Source organism: Camelina sativa, chromosome 19, assembly GCF_030686135.1.
Source record: "Camelina sativa cultivar CO46 ecotype springtype chromosome 19, ASM3068613v1".
NCBI classification, from domain to species: Eukaryota; Viridiplantae; Streptophyta; class Magnoliopsida; order Brassicales; family Brassicaceae; genus Camelina; species Camelina sativa.
Window position 1 is genome coordinate 6,820,394 of NC_141898.1, and position 16,624 is coordinate 6,837,017.

General features: G+C 35.6%; 3 protein-coding genes and 1 long non-coding RNA gene across 6 annotated transcripts; 3 read left to right on the forward strand and 1 right to left on the reverse strand.

Moving 5' to 3' along the window:
* Positions 1–157: 157 nt before the first annotated feature.
* Positions 158–4,052, reverse strand: LOC104767514 (mechanosensitive ion channel protein 5). Its single transcript, XM_087502830.1, has 5 exons — positions 1,757–4,052; positions 1,524–1,647; positions 1,136–1,429; positions 841–1,043; positions 158–740 (listed from the first exon to the last, which is right to left on the reverse strand). The coding sequence occupies exons 1-5, from the start codon at positions 3,484–3,486 to the stop codon at positions 437–439; spliced, it is 2,655 nt and encodes an 884-aa protein (XP_087358956.1). The 5' UTR covers positions 3,487–4,052; the 3' UTR covers positions 158–436.
* Positions 4,053–7,503: 3,451 nt separating this feature from the next.
* LOC104765296 (GDSL esterase/lipase At3g14820) lies at positions 7,504–9,288 on the forward strand. The gene is made up of 6 exons (XM_010488985.2): positions 7,504–7,687; positions 7,785–7,967; positions 8,108–8,238; positions 8,320–8,544; positions 8,643–8,895; positions 8,983–9,288. The coding sequence occupies exons 1-6, from the start codon at positions 7,624–7,626 to the stop codon at positions 9,177–9,179; spliced, it is 1,053 nt and encodes a 350-aa protein (XP_010487287.2). The 5' UTR covers positions 7,504–7,623; the 3' UTR covers positions 9,180–9,288.
* A 2,399-nt stretch (positions 9,289–11,687) lies between these two features.
* Positions 11,688–14,832, forward strand: LOC104745762 (uncharacterized). 3 transcript variants are annotated; one of them, XM_087502845.1, is made up of 7 exons: positions 11,688–12,843; positions 13,334–13,573; positions 13,667–13,756; positions 13,846–13,995; positions 14,087–14,211; positions 14,293–14,422; positions 14,513–14,832. In XM_087502845.1, exons 1-7 carry the CDS (start codon positions 12,268–12,270, stop codon positions 14,636–14,638), a joined length of 1,437 nt encoding a protein of 478 aa, XP_087358971.1. In that variant the 5' UTR covers positions 11,688–12,267; the 3' UTR covers positions 14,639–14,832. The 3 variants fall into 3 exon arrangements, with proteins under 3 accessions (XP_087358971.1, XP_087358972.1, XP_087358973.1); XM_087502846.1 differs by having other exon boundaries at positions 11,713–12,902; positions 12,944–13,573; XM_087502847.1 differs by having other exon boundaries at positions 11,784–12,902; positions 13,065–13,573.
* A 596-nt stretch (positions 14,833–15,428) lies between these two features.
* On the forward strand, positions 15,429–16,406 carry LOC147920267 (uncharacterized). The gene is made up of 2 exons (XR_015590471.1): positions 15,429–16,022; positions 16,179–16,406. It is a non-coding gene; the product is annotated as an uncharacterized LOC147920267 (long non-coding RNA).
* The last annotated feature ends 218 nt before the right edge of the window (positions 16,407–16,624 follow it).

Here is a 16,624-nt window from a genome sequence, read left to right on the forward strand (position 1 = left end):
TTGCATTCTAAACAAAAATTAAACACGTCTAGATAATGTTTTGATTTATCAATATGATAAATAATTGATAATTTTCTGCAATATATAGACTATTATAGTATTTTTTTTTAAGTTTCTAATTTATTTTGAAACAAGTGTTTTACAAATTAAATGCTAGTTTATGCAAACTTGAATTGAACCATTTCATAAAGACCTAAGGTTTTACAATTGTGCCTTCATTCCCTCGATTTAGTAGAACAATATAAAAAATTGTCTCAAGGCCATAAACTTAGCTACAACAATAACTACTTACTCTTAAAGCATCACAAACTACTAACTTCAAACAAAACCACTCATACATAAAGTATATACACAAAAGAATTCATAATCTTCTTTCGCATAACATAACGCAGTGGAAGTTATATCATTCCATCTCTCTCTCTAAAATCATTTCAATTCAAGGATTGCGTTGTTGCATCCATGAAGGAGGAATACGGTCTGAAGTCGCTGGACCAGCCGTAGGAGGGAGACTTCGAACATTAATGTTTAGAGGATATAAACGATACTCGATATCGAGCTCTCTACAAGCTTTTCCAACTTCCTCTAGTAATTGACCTCTTCTTATATACCTCTCTCCCATGTCTTGATGATTCATTCTATGTGTCAACCACACCGCGATTTTCACACTATTCAAGTTGTCAATGTTTAGGTACACTATCATAGGTGCAGGATACCAATAATCCTTCTTGTTGTCTACATAACTGCATGAAAATTAAACATAAGAAATAATGTTAAGAATCATAATGTTAAACCTTTAGTACATATATCGTTTAGGATTTACCGGTTTAGGGTTTAACGAACCTGAGTATTCTCTGTTTAATAGCAGCTATCTTTTCAGGAGGTGTTGCTATATGGATAAAGAATTCGACCGCGTCTCCCATATCAGGACTTCGGTAATAGTTAGCTATCGGTTTTGTGCCAAGAACACTGTTCGGGTATATGATCTTTTGATTATCATATCGCAAGAAAACAGTCGTCAATATGTTCATCTCCTCCACAACCAACTGGTATACATAAACAATTGATAGATTAGAACAAGGCCGTCATAGTAAACGTCAAAAGCAATTTTAATGTATATATATAGGAGAGAACAAACCTGAACACCGTCGATTTCGCATCGGTCACCGACATCAAATGGGTGCATAACGAAAAGGAAAATGATGGCTTCGAAAATGGTTTTGCATGAGTTTCCGAATACAAAGGCTACTAGAAGAAGCTGAGAGCTTAAGACTAGCAAGAATCTAGTTGTGGCGATTCCTAGTATAAGGAGCCAGATGACTATGACTATAATGCCAATCACCACATTGATTATGCGGTGAAGCCTGTTCACTGCTGTTTTTGTATCGTTTAAGGTCAAAGCCAGAGCCCTCCGTTCTCTAAACGCCTTAACCTGTGAAGAAATTAACACGAGATTAATTAGATAACGTACGTAACTCTACTTTCCATGAAAAAGTTTCTTGAGATATATCGAATTTGAGACTTACCACCCAATTCTTGAGGCAAGACTTGCTGATCTTATGGCTCTCTGAAGCTCCTTCAAATAGATCTATGGCTCTTTCAGACTCCTCTTCACATAAAAAACGCAAGAAGTCTTCCAAATATATGTACCTAAAAACCATATATAAGATCCTCTTAATTAGTTTAAGCTGAAATCAACCTAATCAAGAACTTTGATATATTTGATGATGAAATTAAAGCTATATATAATTAATTATACCTGGAACCTGGCTCGGTGACATTGTGGAAAATCTTCCTAGCTGCACATTTAGCTTCGTACTCGCTTCGTATCTGCGTAGCGTCTTCATCCTCCTGACTTGTGTCCTGAATCTGTTGATCCAAAGTAGAAAGAGCGCCTTTTCGTATTATGTTCATCAATCTCTTCATGTTCCAAGCAGATACATTCTTTGTGTTCATTCTCTGCAAATGATCAATCCTAATCCCGTCCCTGTCTACTCCTTTCTTGGAACCAATCCGAGTCAGCCCAGCTGGTGCTCTCCCGACTTTCATAAAACTTTTAACAGTCTCCTTTAGAGCTGGAGGCAACTTAGCTCCAGCTAGTTTCTCTAAGCTTTTGACATCCTCTGTTACCTTTTGCTCTTCTTCCTCCATTCTCTGAATCTCCATCAAAGGAGGACCCGAGAGAGTCTCAATTACGTATTGAGTGAACAACGACTCCTGGATCCGATCGAAGTAAGTGCTCATGTGGAACGATGAAGCAAGAACCTTAACCAGAATTGTTTTAACCAACCAAATGATAACAGCTACGAGGAAACACACCAACACTCTTGTCACGTACTGAAGCGGCGTGATCCGAGTCTCTCTTTCGACTTTCTTATCGAACAAGAAATGCCACGCGAGCAACACTAGCCCTAACCACAAGCAGTTTTGAACAGATTTTCTCACACCGTAGACGAAGTACAAAACCCTTTTCCTCCACAGGAAGTTCTTCTCGACCAAGAATACAATGATTCTCACTATCCAACTCGAGACTAATCTCCCACATATCAACACCAAAACCGTCACTTCCCATTTCCACAAATCTAGCTTCCACCATGTCTTGCGTTTCAAGTTATGTACGGTCAAGCTACAGACCAAACTGGTTACTATCAGAACAAGACTTATCCATTCAAGCAAAAGCCAGATGCTAAGTTTGTCCCTTTTGTATTCCTCCGGTAAATCCTCGTCTAGAAACGGATCTTCCTCTTCTTCTTCATCCAAGACCCCACCTCGACCTGGAGTACCCGCTTTAGGGCTTTTCCCAAGAAACCCAGATTTAAAAATCCCGGATCTCCGACCGGACTTCATCTCTGTTTTGTCAATCGCTGGATGTGTCGGTGTCGGAGGATCCTGCAATCTTGATTTCGTCTTGTTCCTCCTCAGCATCGGTTTGTTCGAAGCACACTTCATAACCTCTGCTTCGTCTCTGTTTCGTCCTTCTTCGTCGCTACTTCCACCAAGAGATATTCTGTTCTGCCTCCGTCTTACAGCGTCGGCTTTAACTTTGGTCGTGAACGGAGAGGAAGACTCAGAAATAGTCGACAAGCCACGTCGCGGTGTGTTGCTTGCAGTTGCAGCACGTGGCGGCGTGTTGCTCTGTAGCTCAGCCATGTTAAGCTCAACATCAAGAGAGATCTCGTCTCCTGAAGCTCTCTGCTTGTGGAGAAACTGACGAATCAGCTTCGCCGGCGGGTCAGATAACTCAGCCGACTTATGCCTCCGCCGCTCCGTCGGCTGCCTGAAATGGAAACTGCCGCCGTCTTCGTCGTCGTCGTCTCCTTTCTTATCATTCTTACCCTTTTCACCATCCCAGAAATCATAACTTGATTCTTTCCAAACATTACCTCCCTCAGCATTGCTGCTTGACCCTGTAGCACCGACGGCTCCACTCTCTTGGCCGTTGATGTTCACGATGAAGTCCCGCCGATCAGTTGAATCGACGGCCGCCATGTTTCGTTAGATCTCACGGAGCCAAAAGTCTAGATTTTCTTACCTAATATGATTTCCGGAAAAAATGGAAAGGTTTGTTTTTTTTTTTGGTTGGGAAAATTTCAGAAGAGACGAGTGACAGTGTACGATCGAAGAAGAAGATGAGGGTGAGATGTAACCAAGTAAGTAGTAGATGAGTGCAAATAAATAATCAAATATTAAACAAAAAAAAAAAAACAGCAGGTGGTATTTGGTGATAATGAGAAAGGGGAACAAAGTTTTGTTCTCATATATCACAATGTGTAAAAAAATTTAAGTTTTTTTTTTCTTGAGGAAAGGTTTTGGCAATGCAAACTATGTTGATGATCCAAATGGTATTTATATGATGTGATGTGATTTGGTGAGTTGAACTTTGTGCTAAAAGCAACAAAAACAATAATAGGATAATTGGTTTTTTTTTTCTACTATGTCCCTTTAGAAAGTAACAATAGTGTACGGATGAAAAGGAACGCCATGATAAACGGAATTTTTTCAAATAATGATAACAAAGGTTTTCGACTATGCAACTCCTCCATATTTTGGGTTGTATATTTTTTCGGGTAAAACCAGGAATTTATATAGATGGGGATGAAAATAAGTATAACCACTAAGGAGTATGTAAAAAAAAAAAAAAAAAAATCATACAAGTATTCCACATTTCTATGTTAGTCCTAAATCAAAATATTTCTTTTTTTGGAGAAGAGAGGTACTAGATCTCTTTTTAAAAGTAGTCTAGTTTTACGTGTTCTAATCTTTTGTGTTGTGTCCAATAGAAGCAAGAAAAAAAGAACACCCACTTGAGAAATGTTCTTTTTTTTTGGTAATGGTGAGAAATGTTCTTCTTCTAATTACAATATAAATTTCGTTCATTCCATTAGACCTACTTTATTTAGTAAGTTTTACCAATTTGACCTATACTATCATATTCGAATTCATGTCAGATAGCACTGAAATATAATAATGCTGACTGATTGAGTCATTTTTATTTGGTTGGTATCATTACAAATCATCATTGATATATGATTTTTTTCCGATCCCAATAAAATCAGCACCACTAAAACTTATTTATAATCCTAGTACTAAGACTCGTGTCATCCTCTCTGTGGCTTGGTCCTAATAAGTCAAAATGTACACAAGAGTCTGGAGTTTGGAAGCTTAATAACGCATCTAAAAAACTAAAATCGTGTTGTTTCTAGCTTTATTTTTAGCATATGTGTTCGACAGCTAAATTTTACGGTTTTATTTGTAAAAAATATCTAAAATAGATATTGCTTCATGGTTAAGACTTACGGGTGGTGCATGTCTCTTGCTTTTTTGTGCTTTTGGTTTTTAATAGACAGTCGATTTCTATATTTGGTGTGTCAGCAATGCAGAAAGCATTTTCAGTTATCAACTGTGATTAACTGTTAACATAAATAAGAATGGATTAGCATTTCTAAGTTGCATGTTATTTCCCTACCGTTTACATATTTTTTAGTCGTCAGTACTGATTTATTCGAAAAAAAAACTTCGCTATATATGCTATTTGTAGATATCACACCCTTTTCTGATAAAGATCACACACAGATTTTACCATCGCGGTTTTTTAAAAACCAAATTTGCTTTGTTTTTATCATCGAAGTTTATCTCTTCCAAGTTTTTTCTAAAGATTTGTTTTTTTTTTCTTGTTGTTATCGCGCTAAAAGGTTTGGTTATGTAGCTGGCTAGCTGCAAATAAGCTTTTTTTACCGACATTTTTTTGAGAAAAAACACATGAAAAAAATGGCCCAAAACAATCATGCCTGAAAATAAAAATAAATTCACTGACTGACTTACGTGGCTGCATATAAGCGGCGGAAATAATTTAACAAAAAGCCAGTTGGAGTGATAAGAAAGGTACACGTGGTTGGACGTTGTTAGTCGACCTGGCGAATAAATACAAAGGTTGCGAAGAAAACGACAGGGAAAACGACTCGTGAGGGATGAAAACGGCACACAAGCCAGATACGCAACGAAGCTAGAGGTCAATATCGACATGGTGGTTCTCTTCTCTCTCGACAAGAGTGGTCACTCCGTGTTAATGCTGAGTATATCTCTTGTAATTATCACTTACTCGACTTGGATACATATCTTATAATATACAATTCTATTTTTTTTTGGACATCTTCAATTCTGTTTTGGCTTTCTGTTCTCATTATTTATTTTTCCTTTTTCTTCTAATAATTATACATATCGGTTTTGGTTTTATTATGAACTCTATTGTTAATTACATGAATCTTTTGTTTTCTATAAAATCAATCTAATCGAAGTTAAATCTGGTATTATTTTCATATCAGACTTTTTTCGGTTTAGTTCACATTTGTTCAATTCGATTACTGATGAATTTGTGCACTAATCTACCTTAAACATCATAATATGATAGCAAACAAAAATCATTGAATTGAATGATGGTTAAGAAGAATACAATCAGAGTGTAAACCGTGTACGGATCTGTTTGGTCTTTTAACCAAAGGCAAATCATGATATTTGTAAAGAAACAATCCATCAAATTAAATAAGTTGGTCAAATATCTGATTATTGTTGGAAATTAATTAATTCCATGAATGTCAAGTATCTTATAAAGAGTGTATTCCCGAAATAGTAAGTAGTTCAAAATAACATATAGGTTGTTCATCAACTACAATACATAAAGTATGGAACCGTTGGAAGTTTCAAGATATAATAAATGTAAAAGCCATATTTGGTGACTTAAAATTATGACAAGGAAAGGCATATTTTGATTTTGTTGGATTGGAAACATAAAAAGAAAATGGATGATTTTAATTTTTATTGTTTGTGATCCATACGATACGATCAAGAACCATGGACCACATTTTGTTGGATTTCGAAGGTATCAGCCGGTCTAGTCATCGTGCATATAATGTTTTTATCTATGGGCCATCATCTGATTTTGTGATCTTGTGTGACCACGGAACCGCCGGTCGACCGCGTCACCCACACATATTTTAAAAAATCAACTATTATATTTTCTAAATGAATATATCCGTATTAAAGACGTTCAACGGTTTTGATATCATACTTATTCAACAATGCGCATTTCTCTCGGATCTAATTATGCGAAGCATGTATACATACGTTATAAACGTTACAATTACAATATACGTATTAGTTTACTTTCCAGTATCACAGAAGATACTCTGGATCCTTTTTGAATTTGTATCAGTTACCTTTAAAGTATGATCATGACTAGGTGATAATCTCAGTTATTAGGAATTAGGTATACATTGAAATCATCTATGATTAAGGAGTTAGGCATACTGTATGATTTTGTTACAGACAACAGATCTCTTTTTATAAAAGTTGTTTGGCACACAGAATATCATGTCTCTAAACAAACACAGTGAAAACTGGATAACAAAAACAATATGCTATAAAAATGTAAATATACTGGCTTACCACTAATAATCAAACATATTAAATGGGAATTAATTGATTTTGACTATTAGATTTCGACAAATCGATATCCACTTGTGACACTTGCATGATAAGTTAAGGTGTAGTTTCGCAGAAGAACCTTCCGCATCCAAGAGCGTATTCTTCCATGGTTGATACATGAATACCTAGCTACGTACTAGTAACACTCGAAGAGAAATTGTGACAGCGCTAAATGCATGTACCTTTTTCCCATTTAGATTGTTTTCATCTCTCTCTCTCTCTTTTTTATTTTTTTTTTAAATCCTTTTTGGTTGCCTAATGTACAGTAAGAAAACAGCTATATATAACTGCGTGTATATACAACGTATAATTACTATAAAACGTTATTATTTTATACCGTATTTGTATGTATGTAAGATCACTTTATTTTATATAAGATTCTTTTTTTTTTTTTTTGGCAAACTATTTTATATAAGATTCTATACATTTGATTTTATATTTTTCTATTAAAACGGTTGCCAGGATTTGCTGTTTCCTTTTTAAACAATTTTCTTCTTTATGTTTTTAGATTATGTGTATCAAATTATATTCAGACTGTATATATATATGTGTAAGAATGTCTCAGTTCTCAAACATCATCATCTGCACAAATATATAATAAATTGTGAAATTAGTTCTCATTCGTTTAAATAATATTTTAGTAGCATGGATCCGCGATTTATATGTTTTCTATTGCTGTCTTTTATCGTAGAAGCGACCACAGGCAGTGGTACATACAATAAACTTGTTTAAGATTTAAATTACAAATTCAGTTCTTTTATTAATCACGTTCTAATCTGTTTTTTTTTTGTGTGTTTATAATTAAGCTCCTAGGAACAACATAACAGTACCAGCACTGATAGTATTTGGAGACTCAATCATGGATACAGGAAATAATAATGACATCCCCACTCTTCTTAAGGCCAATTTTCCTCCCTATGGTCGAGATTTCCCTGGTGCTATTCCTACCGGTAGATTTTCAGACGGGAAAGTTCCATCCGACATCATTGGTATAACTCATTACAAACTCTATATCATTTTGGTTTTCTAATCGCTTTAGTCTATTTAATTTGTATCTTTATTTTATTATAATGTATATATATATATATATATATATATATATATACATTTTTTTTAAACAACATTGCAGCGGAAAAATTAGGGATAGCAAAGACACTACCACCATATTTAGGCTCGAACCTAAAGGCAGATGATCTTCTAAAAGGTGTAATTTTTGCTTCTGGAGGTTCCGGTTATGATCCATTAACATCTACAGTATTGGTACGAATATCTTTTACATATATGTTATATTTTTATAACTATTCCTAATTTTCTTTTGGTTTTTATATATTTTTTTTTCAGTCTGTCGTATCAATGTCAGACCAACTGAAGTACTTTCAAGAATATTTATCAAAAATTAAACAACACTTTGGAGAAGAAAAACTTAAGTTTATATTGGAGAAAAGTTTGTTTCTAGTGGTCTCTAGCAGTAATGATCTCGCTGAGACTTATTTGGTTCGATCGGTCGAATATAGTCGTAACTCATATGCTGAATATCTTGCTCAATTGGCATCAGATTTCATCAAAGTAAGTTTCTTTTTATTATGTATAATATAAACCCACATCATTTTAATCGCAAAAGTAACCAAGAAATGATATCTCAATTCTTAATTATAACGTGTTAGGAATTATCTGGACTTGGAGCTAAATACATCGGAGTGTTTAGCGGAGTACCGGTTGGATGTGTACCCGCACAAAGAACACTATTTGGAGGGTTTACAAGATTATGCTTTGAAGATTTGAATAACATGGCACTTCATTTCAATTCAAAGCTATCTTCTAGTTTGGATGCTCTAACGAAAGAGCTGCCCAGCACAGTAGTATATATCGACGTTTACGAAACTCTTCTTGACATCATAAAAAATCCTACAAAATACGGTAACTATGACATATCATGAACTGATCTTTTTATTCCATTAACGTTCATAAATGTTATATGATTGATACGTTTTTGAATTTTTGTAGGATTTGAAGTAGCAGATAAAGGATGTTGTGGTACAGGATTAATTGAGTTGATGGAGTTGTGCAATAAATTTTCTCCGTTTACATGTTCGGATCCATCGACTCATGTGTTCTTTGACGCTTATCATCCTAGCGAAAAGGCGTATCAGATTATCACTGATAAACTGATGGATAAATACCTTAAGTACCTAAACAATTAAATATGTTTAGTCCAGTGATATTAGTTCATTCAACGAGTGTACTTTGATTGTTTTTCCCCTTATTTTTTTTGTTTTACCATCATTTAATAATAAGGATTTTTCTCATTAATGTGATTATATTTGATTTAGCTTACGATTTGATTACACTCATTTTTGTTATCTAACCGACATTAGCCTAATTATTGTGTATCTTTGCGTCATAATGGAAACTTAAATTAGGGTAACCAACAAAAAAAACACACTCATGAATGTGTTTTGATCGAAGGGGGGATGCATGTCATATTGCTCTAATAAAGTTGATTACCATGATTTACGTAAATGTTACAAAATTATTAAATGTAAATTATTTAATTAGAAGATAAATAAAAAGCTTAATGGTGAAGTTTAAAAATTAATCATGAAGCAATGGTTACATAATCTTCCCTAATTTTTTAAGTTATCAACAATTTAATTATTGTTGTACACCGAAAGTGGATTTAATCAAGGTGGCAGTAATTACACAACACTAAATCCAAATTACTATGGAGAGCCACCTGGTCGATGTGATAAATTAGTGACAGCACATATGATTAAAATGATAAAATAAAAATAGTAGTATTGTTGTACTGGTGACTGGTGTCGTGACTTCCCCCACGATAGAGAGTTAAACTGAAAAAGGAAAGTAACTTATTTAACTTTGCGAATTAATTAAATCGTTACAACTTACAACTTTACAACCTTAGCAGATGTCGGCAACTTTAGTTTATGCGCATGTGTCTATAAACATATTTACAGTGTTAAATTTTAGTTAAACACATACATTATCTTCAAAGATAAAATACCGAATAATATAAGTTATCGCCTATGTACTTTGCCCCTATTTATAATCTAGATTGTCTTCTACAGTTCTATCCCACATCCAATAATTCAAAACAAAAGATTCTCATTTTTTTTTAAGATATGAAATGGGGGCCATGTAGTATCAGGAAACCGTGGTGAATGAGTGGTCAATAATGTAATGAGCACGTTGACAAAAGAATGTCATAGGCCCCCACAGAGAGAATCAATGGGAGAGGCCTTCAATTCTACTAAAAAGGATGCATATTAAGTTGTTATATATTAGGTAAAGATAAGAAGACGCGATTTATATCTTTAGAGTGGTTTATTATATCTTATGCGTTTTAATACCTTTGGCGCTTGGCTTAGTATGTTTATGTGTGACAAAAAAAACAAAAATAAAATGTTTGTGTGAGAAAAGAAGCTATCAAAGTGGCAGGTAACTGGTAAGCCAAGACATATGATTTTATTTCAATTCTTGGGGTATTGGCGTATTGCTATCAGTGCATGCCTGCATGGCCGTAACTCGTAAGCTGAATTTGTGTACAAAAACTAATTATATCTCTAATTTCGTCTTCAAAGACTTAATTATTACATTATAAGTTACTCAATACAGAAAACACGATTTTCTTTTGACGATTTATACCACGCTGACTAACAATTGGAGAAGAGAAGTGGCGGGGACAGAAAGAGTAAACACAATCAAGATGAGATTTTGTGTTTCGAATTCAAACTCACGAGTCACAACAAAGATATATAGAATACCTCATATTAGGGTATGGAGATGCGATGTGATAAGAAGATACGGATTTATCATGCTTTAGGTAAATGTTATATACTAATTCATATTGAAGATATATAAAAATATTGATAGTGAGGTTTGCAGAATCTAGCCAATAGCTAGTTAAGTGTATTCTGACGGCAAAAAAAAAAAGAAGAAGCTAGCTTATTACTGTATTCTTTTGCAGATCTGCTTCTTTAATTTTGTCTCTAGCATGATATGTATTCTCCAATAAATTTTTGAGAATTAAAAATAAATAAGAAACGTTCTGGCCTATAAAAGAGCAAGCAAGACAACAATCATTATATTTTCTAATATTATAAGTTATCAACCAATTTTACTATTATTGTACATCCCAAAGAAGATATAAATCAAAGTGGGAGTACACTAATTAAAAAGAAAAAGAAAAAAAAACCCTAGAGATAAAAAAGAATCGATGTGATTATATTAGTGCCATGCAGCACATAAAAATAAAATAAGAAAAGTAACTTATCCAACGTTCAAAAAATTTAATCCTTATGTACAAACAACTTACAACGTTAATAATTTAATACCTTATTCTCCTTTTATCTGTCGCTACCATGTAGGTGGCAACTTTTATATTATAGTTTATACGAATGTCCATTGTCCATGAACATATTTTTACACTTTACAGTGTCAACTCTAGCTATTTTCATATGTATATAGCGATTAATCATCCATGTTCACTTTGGCACTTTGGCACTTTGGCACTTTGCTATTGTTTATTTATCTTAGTTGCATTTGCCTGTTCAGTTGCATAAACCCAAAAAGATTTTCTCATATCTAGGCCTCCGGATAATCAAAGAGCTAGGCCTTTTTAATAAATAGGCCCATTTGAGTGACGTGATTGTTTTTTATCCGTTAGCGAAAGTTCGGTTAGGTTATTTGATACTTATCATCACCCTCTACCTGGCTGAGAGTCTTTCTGGATAAGTAATGCCGTGAAGTCTAAACTCTAAACTCTAAAGACTTGAAGAGGTTCCTCTTTGGGTGGGGATGGGACAAAGAAAGATTTGATATTTTAAGGAAGTGAACACTCAAAAAAAAAAAAAAAAAAAAGTTCTTGGTTAAAACTTGTTTTGCGTGAGGGAGAGAGGCCGATCATCATTCATCATCAAGTGACCCAAAAGGGTATTTGCTTTCAATTCAAAGTGGCGGTAGCTGGTTTAAGGTGAATCTGTGTGCTTTTTACCCACTTCGCGTCATTCAAAGCTCTTCTCTCTCTTTCCAACTTTGATTCCATGGCCATCTCTGTAAATCTTTGATTACTAAAGTCCCTAAATTTCCGATCTTTTCGTCTTTGTCTCCCCTGTTTTGCGAGTTTCTGTTGAGTTTGTGTCAAAACCCTAATTTTGACTTCAGCCCTAATTAGATCCTGGTTTCAGAAGTCGGTTTCACTCATAAATTTCGGAGCTTTCCGTGTTTGATTTCGCATGAGGATTTGAATAAGCAAGGAAAAAGAGGAAAAAGATGTCAGTGGAGAGATCTATTGAAGCTTGGGAAGAGGTTCAACGACATGGGCAAGACTTAGCTGATCGACTAGCTCAGGGTTTTACGGGTTTAATTCAGATAAATCCACCTTCGTTTCCATGGCCACCGAGTCATCACCATCTTCACAAGGCGAAACTGTTCGATATCGAGTTCCCAAGTCAACATTTCAGTGTCATTAGGGATTCTAGGTTTGGTATTAGTCAACCCATCAACGGTGTCTCAGCGATTCTCGATATTGGGAATAAGATTGGTCAAGCTGGTGTTGATTTCGGTGCTGGATTAAACGTGATGGTTCAGCAATTCTTTAGGAGGTTGCCTTTGCCTATACCGTTCCTGCACGACGATAGTAACAAGCTTGTTGTCTCTGTGGAGAGTGATAACAGTACAAGGAGCCATATGGCTTATGTGAACACAAAAGGTGATTTGGGATTGGCTGCAGAACGGTTGAGGGATTCAGGGTTTTCTAAAACTGATGACACTGCTTCTGTTACTATGTCTGAGGAGGAAGTTGCTGATTCCTATCTACGAACGGCTGGATTGCTTGGAAAATCGAAGGTACTTGTTTTCAACAGATTTTGAGGCTTCTTGTTCTTCTGCGTTTCACCTGAATTTGTGTGTTTTATAGCAGTCTATAAATAAATGTCTTGCCTTCAAGTTTGACAGTGCTGCATGGATATCTCTAGATTGAGTTGCAATGTAAGATAGCTTATAGAGAACGGGTTATAGAGAATGAGGATGTATATCTTTTCGAAATATAGATGCTGGTTTTAGGCTAGAATTAGGCTGATGGTAATGTCAACTGTGAATCCGGAAGAAACTAGTGATATTTCGAAGCTAATTAAATTTAAACCTACTGGGGACTAGTGATGTTTTGAAGCAAATAATGCAAGCTTGGTCACTGTGCTGTGGGTTTTGAGGAGTCTTCTCCTTCTTTTTTTGTCGCTGTTTAGTGAAGTTACTGCAAGACTGACAGTTGTTTCGTAATGTTTGTTTTCTCTCTCTCTGCTTATTGATCTAGTAATTGTATATTTTTCGAGGAATGCAGGGAACAATTGATATGTCATCAAGTTATGACAGTAGGACAAATGGTATGGAACATTCAGTGGCAGCCAGAGGAGACCTCTGGAGGGTAGAAGCTTCACATTCGAGTTCTACTGCAAGCGATGGAAATTCGTCTCTCTTTCTTCTCCAGCTTGGACCACTCCTCTTTCTACGTGATTCAACGCTTCTTCTACCGTTACACTTATCAAAACAACACTTGCTCTGGTATGGATATGATAGGAAGGTATGCTTCAAAAAGTTTCCTACTTCAGTGACTTTTTTCTCATATTAGAATTCTATCCTGAATCTCATGTAATTCTGTAAATTGGCGTGACAGAAAGGTATGCATTCACTCTGTCCAGCTTTATGGTCAAAGCATCGAAGGTGGCTTATGATGTCAATGCTTTCTCTCAATCCTTTAGCTTGTGTAAGCTGCTCTTTCCCTTAAAGCTGCTGTTACGTTCTCACTTATGTGGAACTGATTCCCTGAACTTGTCGTCTTTGTGCTTCGGGCAGTCATTTATGGATTTGCAATTCCCAAACGGGCAGTTGACATATGTATCTGGCGAAGGACTGACGATCAGTGGTTTTGTGCCTTTCTGTGGCGGTCTTCTTCAAGCTCAGGGCCAATATCCAGGAGACATGAGACTTTGTTACTCTTGTAAGGTTAGATAGAGATAGGAACCCTTCATGAACCATGTGGAGCTTATTCTTATAGGAAACGTATTTGTTACAAATATCTTTGTTTGTGGAACAGAATAAATGCGGAACCCGAATCACACCAATGGTACATTGGCCTGACAAATCATTTGCGTTGGATCTTTCTCAACCCTTGGCTTGGCGTAGATCTGGACTACTGATGAAACCGACAGTTCAAGTCAGGTACACAGCTTTCTCTAATTCCATTTCCTTCTCAACTGATAAAGAATTTGTTGAACTTACATAATTCATAAACCGGAGCAGTGTATGTCCCACATTCGGTGGAAGCAATCCCGGGATCAAAGCAGAAGTTATTCACTCGTTGAGGGATGACTTGAATCTGATATGCGGCTACGCACTCAACGCACATCCTTCAGCATTTGCCTCTGTATCTGTAAGCAAACCTTCTTCTTTTCAGTTCTTTCAAACCTGACTATTTTTTTTTTCTCTCTAGCTACCATAACTTCTCTATCGAAAACTGCAGTTGGGTCGGTCGAAATGGAATGGGAACATTGGAAGAACGGGAATAGTTGTTAGAGCTGATACTCCACTTGCAAGTATTGGCCAGCCTTCTTTCTCTGTCCAGTTTAATAACGCTTTCGATTTCTGAATCTTTTCGCAATTATAACATAGAAACTAGAAAGATTACAGTGTACATGTACATATGTTTGAAAAGACTGCTGTTCCCTTCGGTAACTTTTTTATATGGTAGTTTACTACTCGGTTAACCCACAAGTGTCTCTGTAAGTCTGGCAGATATTTTCACCGCGTTAAAGATTACAGTGTCACATTGCTTGGTTTCTAGCCCTATTGGTTTCAACTTATCGATGCTGTTTTTTTGTTTTGTTTAAAGTTTTGAAAACAAGTGTATTAAATTACGTACTTTTATATATATATATATATATGTCTAGTGGCAAGTGGGTCACTGACACTTACAGTTGGATCGTAGGTCCCGTCCATAAAGACTAAACGTTACAAATATATCAAAAGTTGGTACACGACATTAACTGCAAACCTAATTAGAACCCGTGTTTTTAATTTTGTTTATTCTAATAATCCTATTTGACGATGTTTTGACCCAAAGGAAACTTAACCACGTACATTTCTCTGAATTTTTTGGTTAAAATATAAGAGGAAGAAAGTGTTCATTGAACGAATTCCAAATGCCGTACATACTATTATAAAATAGTGCGAAATACTTTTGTGGACTCGATTCTTTATTGAGAAATTGTTACGTTAGAAATTGAATAAAGGTGTGTGACAAAAAAGAAATTGAATAAAGGTTCCACTGAAGAAATGACTTAAAGTTTGAGAACTGTTCGACGACTTTTCATTATTGTTTAATGATCAAAAAAACAATGAGGGGTTCTTTCTTATCTCGAGTCTAATAAGACTCTTATTAGGTCTGGGCGTTCGGCAAGAACCGAGCAAACCGAACCGAGAAAACCGAGATTTTCGGTTATCGGCGCCGATTTTGTGAACAGGAATAAACCGATCGGCAAAATAATTTTGGGATTTCGGTTAGTGATTCGGTTCGGTTCGGCGAGCTGGAACCGAACGGTTATTCGGTTTTGTCCTCTCATTCCATCTTGTTCTTCACATCTGCTTCTGTGTTTGTCTGAAGAAGAAGAATTCGGCTGCTGCTTTTGTCTTTACGAAGAAGAAGTCGACTTGAAGATGCCAAAATACAAAACCCTAAATTGTCTTAATGTCTTTTGGACTTGAAAACCTGGACTTTTTATTTCATTTATTAGGCCCAATATTTGTCATACGGCCCAATTGGCCTTTTATCTCTTTCTCTAGATAAAAAAATAAACCCTAAATCTATTCTACATTTTTCCAGCCGCTTCTCCTCTTCTAGTGAAACCTTCGTCATCTCTCTCTCACCAGCTCTTTCTCTCCTACTCAAATTTCGAAACCCAACATCGCATGATCTTATCATCTTTTCTTCAGTTCTCTCCTTCATCTTCGGTAGATCTTTCCTCTTCATTATTGTAAGTTTTCTTACACATCATTATTGTTTTAGATTCGCCTTTGAATATGATATAGGGTTAGATTATTTAATTTCTCATAAAGATTAGAATGAAAAAGAAACATAGATTTGTCTAAATTGTCGTTTTAAGTGTTGTATTTTTTATCTAATGTGACAGATCTCGAACAGTTGTTGTTGCCGTTCCATTGAACAGTCGCTGTCGCCGTTCCATTGCCGATGTCTTCGCCGTCGCAGCCTCCTTCGACCATTTCATGGAAACCCCTAATTGTTGACGAGTTTGGGCTTAGATCCATAATTATGTAATAGGCTTAGTTTTGAAATTGTGATTAGGCTTGTTATTGGTTTGTTATTAGATTTTCAGATATATATTTGCCTATTTTCTGTATATTTGGTCTAATTCGGTTAAAATAAACCGAAATAGAAAAAAATTCGGTTTAGTTCGGAAGACATTTTAGAGCAGATAACCGACCCGAATAAACCGATTACCGAATAACCCGAACCGAATTTTATTTCGGTTCAATTCGGCAAGATTTTAAGATAACCGAAATTTCAAAAAACCGAATAAACCGAACCGAATAACCCGATTAAACCGAATGCCCAGGC

Excerpts from the sequence above, each read along its gene's own strand:
- LOC104767514 (XM_087502830.1), bottom strand. The coding sequence starts at position 3,486 with ATGGCGGCCGTCGATTCAACTGATCGGCGGGACTTCATCGTGAACATC. Across the intron at positions 1,430-1,523 it reads CTTGCCTCAAGAATTGGGTG|GTTAAGGCGTTTAGAGAACG; the intron begins GTAAGTCTCAAA and ends ATTTCTTCACAG. Across the intron at positions 741-840 it reads ATTAAACAGAGAATACTCAG|TTATGTAGACAACAAGAAGG; the intron begins GTTCGTTAAACC and ends ATTTTCATGCAG.
- LOC104765296 (XM_010488985.2), top strand. The coding sequence starts at position 7,624 with ATGGATCCGCGATTTATATGTTTTCTATTGCTGTCTTTTATCGTAGAA. Across the intron at positions 8,545-8,642 it reads TGGCATCAGATTTCATCAAA|GAATTATCTGGACTTGGAGC; the intron begins GTAAGTTTCTTT and ends ATAACGTGTTAG. Across the intron at positions 8,896-8,982 it reads AAAAAATCCTACAAAATACG|GATTTGAAGTAGCAGATAAA; the intron begins GTAACTATGACA and ends GAATTTTTGTAG.
- LOC104745762 (XM_087502845.1), top strand. The coding sequence starts at position 12,268 with ATGTCAGTGGAGAGATCTATTGAAGCTTGGGAAGAGGTTCAACGACAT. Across the intron at positions 13,996-14,086 it reads GACTTTGTTACTCTTGTAAG|AATAAATGCGGAACCCGAAT; the intron begins GTTAGATAGAGA and ends TTTGTGGAACAG. Across the intron at positions 14,423-14,512 it reads CAGCATTTGCCTCTGTATCT|TTGGGTCGGTCGAAATGGAA; the intron begins GTAAGCAAACCT and ends CGAAAACTGCAG.